At 37.5% G+C, this 10,324-nt stretch overlaps 1 protein-coding gene across 4 annotated transcripts in view; it reads right to left on the bottom strand.

Moving 5' to 3' along the window:
* Positions 1–6,656: 6,656 nt before the first annotated feature.
* The window catches only part of STOX2 (storkhead box 2), a 205,655-nt gene continuing 201,987 nt past the window's right edge, over positions 6,657–10,324 (bottom strand). For all 4 annotated transcript variants that reach the window (XM_039541647.1, XM_039541645.1, XM_039541643.1 and 1 more), the window contains one exon: positions 6,657–8,901. In XM_039541647.1, coding sequence (XP_039397581.1) covers positions 8,706–8,901 — 196 coding nt within the window. In that variant the 3' untranslated portion in view covers positions 6,657–8,705. The remainder of the gene's footprint in view (positions 8,902–10,324) is intronic.

Raw genomic sequence — 10,324 nt, 5'->3', positions numbered from 1 at the left:
AACCCCCATCCCGATTTTTCACATTTGCTGTCTTGGTCACCCTAGGTGGCTTGCCCTATTGCACAGAGGAAGGCAATGTGGTATAAACATCACAAAGCTCTTCAGAGACTGGGATTTTAGTCATCTTCACTCAGCTATAAATATACACAGAGAAGTTTGGTAGTGAATATATTGCAGGAATAAAGGGTAGTGAGGGAAATGAGGGGGCGGAAATAAATGGCAGTGCTGATGAAAGGCTGGGGGTATTTAGACACCTTCACATTTTTTAAATCACAAATCCTGAACAGCATTTCACAAGACACCTAATGGCAGGAGCTCCTTTCCTGAAGCTGTTGTTCAGTTCACCTCAACTGAGCTATTTCAAATTAGCAGGAGGAGTTAAAAAGAGAAAGGGATTGAAGAAAGATGAAGTTTGTACAAAGAGGATGAGATTTTGAGGGAGGGTATAGTTAAAAAAACAACATAAAGGGGGAAGTAGGGAACATCTAGAGTCAAGGAAAAGTAATAAATAAGAGAAAATACTAATGGGGAAAATAAGATGCTAAAGAGAAGCAGAATCAGAAGATAATTTGGAAGAGTGAAGAAAATGGAAGAGATACATTATAGAAAAATTAGCTTGCAGGAAAACTCAGACAATGAAAAAGGTAAAGAGACTCAGATACAGGGGGACATGTGGAGAGAAGGAAGGGCACACTGTACATTTAAAAAAAAGTTATTGGGTTGAAACCACTGTGGCCAGACAAGTTGATTCTGAACCAGCTTAATTGAAACTATGTTTAGACAGAGACCAAGTCTCTTGATGAGATGCCAGCCAGAGTCCACATTTAAGCTCCTAGGCAGGAGTAATCTCCTGATATGGAGAACTAGGGAAACACTCCATGGTACGTCTCTATGCTAAGGTCCATTCAGGTGGGAAATCTACGCTTAAGAGTCCAGGGCTCCAATTAAAGAGCAAGAGAACATAGTTGCTCAGGCGACTCCTGGCCATAGGCTTGGAGCTATTGTTAAAGTGACATTGGGCTATTTTAGCCTGGCCACATGGGTGTGCAGTAACCAGGGACCAGCGGCCAGAACCCTCTTTATCCCCACAACACTCCACTTGCCTCACCCCCCGTCAGCCCCTTCTCCAAACAGGCAGGTGCAGCCAAGCAAGGAATAGCCAGAGCTAGGCACCCAGCTTCAGCCGAACCAAAGCACCCCCATCAAATGGCAGGAAGCTGTCAGATGGCTCCTCCACTCCAGGCCAAGCAGCAGCCAGCATCAGCAGCTAGCAAGACAACTGAACCGCATCCCTCCACCCAGTCCAGCAGGAGCAGCAGTGCCTCAAGCTGCCACCTGAGTTCTCTCAACACCACTCCAGGGAGATGGCAGAGCATAGCAATCCCTTTGCTTCTAAAGCTCATTCCATGCTGCATCCTTGTCAGGTTTACAGTTCTGCTAATCGGGACATTGGTAAAGCATATTCACATATTCAAATTAAAACATGAAGATATTTGCATGAAGTCTCCAGATTTCTGAACCTTCAGCCTGAACAGGTATGAAGCCTGTTCAAACACGGCTTTCCAAATATAGTTCTAGAAGTGTGTATAAAGGGCCTGGGAACATAATCTAGGTTTCCTCTGAGACAATGTGCAGGTGAAATCACAGACTAAGAGGTGAAAAGCTATCCTGTGAAGTCCTCCAACACTACAAAAAACAAACCAACCAAAGGAAAACCAGGAGAGATGTATTTGAGGAAAAAAAAAAAACTGGGCCCAAATTACTGCTGCGTAACAGTGATTGGGCTACCAGAACTTGACTGTAGGACTGATGATTGGTGGAGTGATTAATGAGGTTGCTTTGCCTACAGGCCACTCAGAGCATTTTTCTAAACTTACTCAATGTAGGGCATATCTACATACCCTTTTTAGGGAGGGATAGCTCAGTGGTTTGCGCATTGGCCTGCTAAACCCAGGGTTGTAAGTTCAATCCTTGAGGGGGCCATTTAGGGAACTGGGGTAAAAATCTGTCTGGGTATTGGTCCTGCTTTGAGCAGGGGGTTGGACTAGATGACCTTTGAGATCCCTTCCAACTCTAATCTTCTATGATTCTATTAGAGGAGGGTTAATTAAAATGTGTCAGCCAACCCCTACTGAAACATGACAAACATTCTTGGGGATGAGATTATGAAAAGCAATAGGGAACAGATGGATGGGTGAAAGGGTGCAGTTGTTCTGGCACTACTGAAAAGAGTATGTGTAATATTATAGTCATATGAATCACAGAGAATTGAAAAGTCAAGGAACAATGGGTGCCAGACCCCATTTCAAATAGAAACTCTTACTTGATATCCAAAACATTACTACCTCATGCTTTATACCTGACCTTGGGGCATATGTGAACATTAAATCAGGCAAATGGTGGTTGTTTTGGTAGTCAAGCCAACACTCCAGAGCCAAGCCAAAACGTTTGGGGTCAGAATCTCTCCATAACCCTTTCTCCTGCCTTGTCTCTTAGGGCAGGAAAATTGCATATGTAAACCTTGTTTATGATTTGTCAAGTCTGTTTCCATCCACAATGTCATCTGCACTTCACCAAAACAATCACCTGGCTAGTGGTTCTTCCGCTTCACTGTCTGTGTACCTGGCCCACACAGATGGCAAAGGGGAAAAAAAAAAGAAAAAAAAAAAAAGGAAAATTGAAATTTGTCTCCAGTTGATTTTACAATGCTTTCAAGGATTTTGAATTTCACCGAAGTCTGATCCACCTCAACTATATTCAGTTATAAATAAGTTCATTGTAGTTGCATTAGCCTGTATGTCCAATTCAAATTGGGAGTTTTAATTCTAATACTTATGTTTAGTTTTCACCTTTGCATTTCTATTACTAGAAATGCTCATAGAGATTTCATTCAGTATGCATGAAAATATCAAGCTGCAATTACCTTTGTTTTTTGAGATGGCAAATTTGTTGTGCACATTTTACTAAATGAGGGCAAGAAACACTGGATGAAACTCAAGAATATATGTGCCCTCCACATCCCTTGAAGGTGCAAAAAAACCCACTGAAAACATATAACCAAATGTTATTTAATATCTTAAAAAGTAACACAATCCAAAATGGATATTTCACACAACACTACGTAAACAACATGTACACAATATTACCGTATGGAGGGACTTTCAAATATATAGACTTACAAAAATCCCTGTCCTTTTCTCCTTTAAATTATTATACTAAGCATGACAAGTAATCATCATTTACAATATGGTACACTGGCACAATAAAAACCATGTTACAAATGTGCTGTTATAAATCAGTAACATTAGGGAAGACATTTTATGAACTGTAATTATTTCATATGAAATACTATACAATATAAACAGAACATCCATCTTGGATGACCTTTACAGCAACCAGAGACCAAGTAATTTTTAAAATTTATTTTCAGTGCAAACACATTTATACAAGGCAGTCTTGGCTGCAAAACTCCCTTCTAACATACAGTAAGTCCCACTTGCATTTATTAACTCATTTAAACCTAATGCAACAGTCACATTCAGTCACTCACAGAAAGTTACCTGCAGAATTATGATCCCTTTAAACATAAGTCTCCTCTTTGTATAAAAGTAACATCTGTGCCAATTACTCTAAGAGCCCTGTTCAGACCTTTCATACTTTCACATGGGCATCCTTTGGGTGGCTCTTATCCACTGTACAGCTTGATGAGTGCATTATACTGAACAGAGATTTGACCTTCCACTGTGCAAAACAGATGGTTGTGCATTAGCATCCAGGCGGTGGGGCAGGAGGCTTGCTGACTGTGCATTTCACTACAGATTTCATATATAGGCATGGGAGAAACACCTGTTTATTCAAACAAAGTCATATTTTCAAATCCAAGTGTGAGTGGCCTTCTGCCTCTTCTACATATTTAACCCAGGGAAGGGAAACAAAAACCCTCAGTTTAGAACAAAGCTTCAATGGAGTTAAGGATTGAGTCTGATCTCAGTTTAAATCAGTAAAGTTATTCCAGATATACACCTGTGTAACTGAAGTAAAATTTGAAATGCTGCTACCAAAAAAATAAAAATAAATAAATAAATAAGAAAAAAAAAGGTGATAATCCAATCCTCCTTTCACACCAGTGGCACTTCAATAATTCCAGCTGGGCATGTTGTATATAAACAGGAAATTCTGATGCACGAATAAACTATAGACTAATTAAATTATGTATGTTATTATGGGAAACATTTAAGTATATATGTTTAAAGGAATTAAGTAAAAAATTGCAGCATTTCTCTTTAATACTACATTGTCTTCTTCAGAGGAGCAGAGAGGATTGTAAACTATGGTGTGACACTAGATTAAAAGAAGACCCTCCACTTACTCAGTATAGCAATTTGAAGCATCACCTTCGGGAAAGCCCTGTAAAATGTATTTGAAAAACAAGTTTTTAGTTAAAATTGACTTTTCTGAAACCACTACTGGCAGCAGCCCTATTGCTGAAATGTGAACATTTTTGGCACTTCCAAAATCAAAGTCCAGTGCGGGACTATACAGTGGTTTCTCTCGTACTTTAATAACTGTAACACCTCAGAAGAATATTGTTATAATGTAAACATTAAGCACTTTGGTTAAATATTAAAACATTAAACCTATTGTCATGACTCAAATGAAATAAACTGATAATCACGTTGTTGACTGTGTGATCTTGGACATGTCACTCTCTATGTTTCAATATGTCAGTGAGTAAAATAGGGGTAATGAAATTTGCCTACCTCACAAGCTTGTGAGGCTTAATTAATGGTTTGCGAAGCGCTTTGAGATCCTCAGGTAAAAGGCATGAAATATAAGTGCAAAATATCATCATAGTATATGATGGGCTCCAAATACTGTTTATATCCTACTTTTTCAAAAAATAAACTACCACCACCAGCAATAAGGTCGACATTTTCATCAAAAACTTTGTTTTCAAATAGATTTTACTGTTTGAATGGGGGTGAGAATTACTTTCTACCATGTGGCTGTTTACATTGCTCTGCGGAGTCAAATGAGTACTATTCTCTCTCTCTCTTTTTTAAATTAAAATATTTGCACAGCAAAATTGGCTCATCTAGCGATTGTATATTAATTTACATCTGAGTAATGGTATTGAGATTCTGTATGCTTGAATAAATTCAGGTTTTGAACATAAACTTGCACTTATTTTCCTTGGTTTTTGAAAATTTTCTAGTTTTAAAAAAAGGCAACTTGTAATTGGCTATTACTGTACAGCTAACCCCCTTTTTATTGGAAGTCTGCCCAGGTTCTTTGCAGGATGGGCACCTCTGTATACACCTGATACTAATCTCAAAAAAGTCAGTTAAAGTTTTATCATTAATTTCAATGGAAGCAAGCATCTGAGATGCATGGGATTTGGAAAATGAAGTGTGCATCATTTAAATGAGAGCTGGATAGCACATAGCTCCTGCCATTCAAGAGAAGTTCTGATTTGATATGTTGGCATAAGTGAAGGCAGAATAGGGCCCAAAGTGTTTGAAGGTTGGCAAAAAAATACCTGGTGTGTCTTCTGTTAAACTCCAAACAGCCAATCATATTTCATTACTGTAGGTGTTAATAATCTGCTAAATTACAACTATCATTTTCAGAGGGGTAGCCCTGTTAGTCTGTATCAGCAAAAGCAACTAAGTCTCTAAGGTGCCACAAGGACTCCTCGTTGTTTTAATGATCATTTTGACTGTCTACCAGGTAAAAACTTGAGCAATAATGGCGAGACAATGGAAGGCATTAGGCTTCCATTCACCATTAACAAAATTATGTGGCCTCATCAAAATCTCAAATTATTAAATTGAAAGCCAATTTTAATACAGTAAAAGGAAATCATGGCAATGAAAACATAATGACTTTGTATGCAAGCTCTGACACACAAGAGAACACCATGACCTAATGATTCAGAAATTTTTTAACCTTGCTTTTTACAAAACACTTTTTAAAATGTTGCTGCATTTCATCAAATTCATGGAGGTAGTTATATATGTAAAAAAAATTACCAAAAAAGTAACGTCATATTATAATAATACATATTAAAGTGTGCAAAATGCCGTCAGACGTGTTGACCCTTTAAAGTTGACACAACACAGAGATTCAACCTAATCTAATTCTGTAAACCTTTAAATTGTAAGAAGAATGACAGATAAGCAACCATGTAATACAAGGCTATGATTTCATTGAAGGAGTAAGGTGATACAAAGCACTCAAGCTCCACTCCCGTGGTTTTGTTACCAGAACCTCACAACGGAATTTCTTTATATTCCCCTGTTGATTTTTTTAAAAAGAGAATTCTAGATCAGAATGTTTCTATCTGAAACTTCTGTTTACATTCCATATTCTGAGAATCACATTAATACAGGTAGTATGCCATGTTAACATTAATATGACATTTTATGTTGTCTGCTGGTCTATGGGAACTTTCAGAAATCACATACCATACAGTTTTTAAGTAGATACTATGATATTTCTCTGGAAAGATGTCTTTTGTACAGTCAGCTACCTGTATACATTTTAGTAAGTTTATAACGAAGAAAATGTTTTCCCCAAAAAGGTAAAGTTTGTCTTTGCTGTTCACATTTTAATGCTGCAATTTGTATTTTCAGATAATCAGCTATAAGTTAAGATATTGTTCAAACATTTTTATTTACTGAATTGTTACATACTACTAACATCAGAGCATATCTCAGAAACAAAAATCACAGTCAGCCACTGTATCATATATAATGACGCCTCACAAAAAAGACTCGAGTCTGCATGTAATAAGCAATCCTGAAGTTACATATTTAAGCAATAAGATGGGACAGGCAAAATATTATTAGGTCATGATAGCATGGCTTGGAAGGCATGATAAGGCAGGAGGCTAACAGCCAAGTGACTTTAACCAACCAAGAAGCACAATGATTTCCCTTATGTGCACTGAAAGGTCTTATTGCTCTGATGAAATGGAATTTATGCATTAAAAATAAGAAAATCAGTTAGATGTGTGCAGTATAGACATAGGTTCTGTAGGATATACCTGACAGAATCAGAAACCAATTGTGTCCAGAGTTATAAAGCCATTTCTTAAGTATGTAAGCTATATCCAACTGTGTAATATACAGCTGTATCTTTAATAAAGAATTCTGATGACAATACAGAACATGAGTGAAGCTCAAATGGTTTATACAAGTTTATACATGTCACCAGAAACTTAAGAAAATGTTGATTTTGAATATGTACTGTTGGGTGTAATACTTGGGTCCCAAGAAAACATCCTTTTAATGTGTTCATTTTTCTTCCAGTTCTGATAAAATAGCAAACGTGGGAACTTTTGGAGACAGTTTGCTGCAGTATATGTTTGCATGTGTAACAGAGCAGAACTTGGCCCTTTATACCTAAAAATTACTTGTGGAGTTTGCCTATCTGTAAGAGTTCCTCTGGAGTAATCAATTTAGCATAAATTACTTTGGAATAACAATTTAAGGGAGTACAAATAAGATACACCACACCTGCAGAATTAGGATTTCTCGATCAACCATACGAACACATTTAATTTCAAATCATAAGTAATTTTAAAAGCTATTCATGTCCATAAAATGCTGAATTGTAAATACCGCCCATTGACTAAAAGGCCTGAAGTTTATAATTCTCTAAATTTCTCTTTTGATAACCACTACAATACACGCTATTTTCAACAGCCTAATTTAGGCACTCTACTTAAAAGCTATATAAAATAGAATTATGTCCTTCCATTAGAAAGAAATCAACTCTTCAGGCCATGCTTGTCATTTGTATCACAAAGAACTTCTCTTTTGTTCAAACAAATTTGTTATTCTGATTCTTATATTAACAGCACGTTGGAATATCAGACGTGCCACACCAATGAGATCACCTTCCTTAAATATTTGATTTATACTAAAAAAACCTGTTACGCCTTTTCTGTCACTATTTGCTTTGCCTCAACCATAGTTAGACTTCCCCTCCTTTCACCTGAATTCAAAGGCTTACAACTCTGTTTGCAATTATGGAAGGTTAAGTTTTAGACAAGCATCTCATATACTTTTGAAACAAAAAAATAAAATACAGCAATTCCCCCTTACCCACCCCACATACTTAAAACATGACCTCTTTTGACTTGCTTTTATAGATTCTTGCAAAATCGTGTCATGAAAACTCACAGTGAAAATGACTGATATATAAATAATTCACAGATAGAGCTGAGGTCTTTACTAGTCATGTTTGGCTTTGTTTTCCCTCAAGGTGACCTAGCTGTTTATTTTTAGTGGTGGCTCAATTTCTGAAATAAAAGGATCAACTCTGTGGCCGAGTTTAACCCTCACAGGGGGCATCACACATCTGTGGCATTTTTAAATGGAGTTGGCAACTGCATGGACATTGAAAATGCAGATTACACTTACAGTGTCTAGACTTTCATATATGTGCTCAGTTACAATTAAGTGAAGCAAAGGTGTACATATTATCCCTACTGCTATTCTGTTGCTACAGAGCTGCAAATGTGAAAAGCAATACCTTGAAATAAAGATTTCTTTGTTGTCCCTACATAGCAGCACAGTTTAAGGAAACACCAAAACTGTGGATGAGATGATCGTTTTTTCCAAAGATGTAAACATCAGTCCCAGTGTCGTAAACTTTGCTGTATAGGATGAAACAGAAGATCTGAGGCAGAATGACTATCAAACACTAGTAACAGAAGCTTGTAGGCAGTTAGCAGGTTTCTGCAGTTTTTCAGCTTCACTTGTTGGAGGGTCTGCAGTTGCTCGAAAGTTGAACATTGGACCTGCGCCACCATGTGCAGGACTCAGGGCTGGGTTCTGACGTCTGTTACTTTCAACAATACTTGAAGTGTTGGAAGCCAGGCTCTCGCGAGTACTAAAAAGCAAAATAAATGAAATAAACAAAACAAAACAAACACCGCTACTCCCCCCCCACCCCCGCATATCAACCGAAGAGGAAAACTGACTGGGGTGTTTTAAAATGGGCTTCCTGTGTTTGCATGCAGTGTCACACCAATGAATCATATCAGTTTGATTATTCACATGTTACTCCAAAAGAGATTGCAAATGTACTCACTGGTCAACAGGTTATCGCACAGGTATAGTACTAAACAGACCTGAAGTTGTCCCACAAAGTTTGTAAGTCTGAGCCAATATCAAACATCTGGATTTTTCATTCAGGCAAATAACTTCCATGTGAAATAGATCACATTTCTTTCCAGGCTGGTGCACTGAATCACAGAACAGTTTCACTGAATCAGCCATGTGGCTGAACTGAACTATGAGAATTCTCCTCTGGGCAGTGTTTTTAGGCCTCCCCATTAGTGTATATATTTGCACACAGAACATTTCTGGTAGTTCTGACAAAACTGAAGACACAATTTTCCATTAAAGCTGTAATACTTCCAATTATGACATTTCTTGGCATTTTTTCTAGCTGCTGGCATCTGCGCCTTGAGATTCTGAATGCCCTCCACTATTAGGACTATCACAATGCAAGATTGGGTCCTTAAACAGCATTAGTGTCGTAATTTCACTTTATCTAATGTAGAAAGCTCTTTTAATGCAAGTAAATTGTTCATCTGTGGGATGGCTGTGCACTCAGCCCTTCTGAAAATTAGGCCATTTAATGAGGTATCTAAATAAGGACACAGAAGCCTAAACCAGAGCCACCAATTTTTGAAAATCTTGGCTATTGTATTTAAAGTCAGTTCTATCCCTCCTCCTCCTTTTATATTATACCTCCTCTTATGTTCTACCCGTGAGGACATTTGCATGAAGATAGACTTTATTTTTAATGAATCATTTGCTCCTGCTATTTATTCTCCACCTACAGCCATAATTCTTTGTTAACAATAATTATTTCTGTGGAGATGAATACAAAACCATACACAGAGGAATGAATTCAGGTGTGGAATAAACAGAAACAGAACTACTAAGAATCACTGATGCCTTGCGGAAAACTTTGAGATACGTTCTAATAGGTACATTTCTGCTTACCATTGGCCCTCTTCTGCCTTGAGTATTACCTATTTGCTTGAATGGACAATTTGCATAACACTCAAGGTGCGTATGACAGGCAGAAACACACCCTCTCATTTTCTTACGTCTCTTCCTAAACTTTTAGCTGGGGATGGACAGATGACTGAAAAACAGCCTTTGTTTTTACAATTCATGAGTTCCTGCTCTTTATTTCTCACATGAAGTCATATTAGTCAATTTGTAACCATCATTTCCAGATTTTCAATTTTGATGTCACAAACTGACCATGACAACATCTATATTCTGAGATTGCCGTC

The sequence above is a fragment of the Mauremys reevesii genome, linkage group 5 (genome assembly GCF_016161935.1).
Source record: "Mauremys reevesii isolate NIE-2019 linkage group 5, ASM1616193v1, whole genome shotgun sequence".
Classification (NCBI taxonomy): domain Eukaryota; kingdom Metazoa; phylum Chordata; order Testudines; family Geoemydidae; genus Mauremys; species Mauremys reevesii.
The sequence above is the reverse complement of the archived record's forward strand: the minus strand, read 5'-3'. Positions and strand labels throughout refer to the sequence as shown.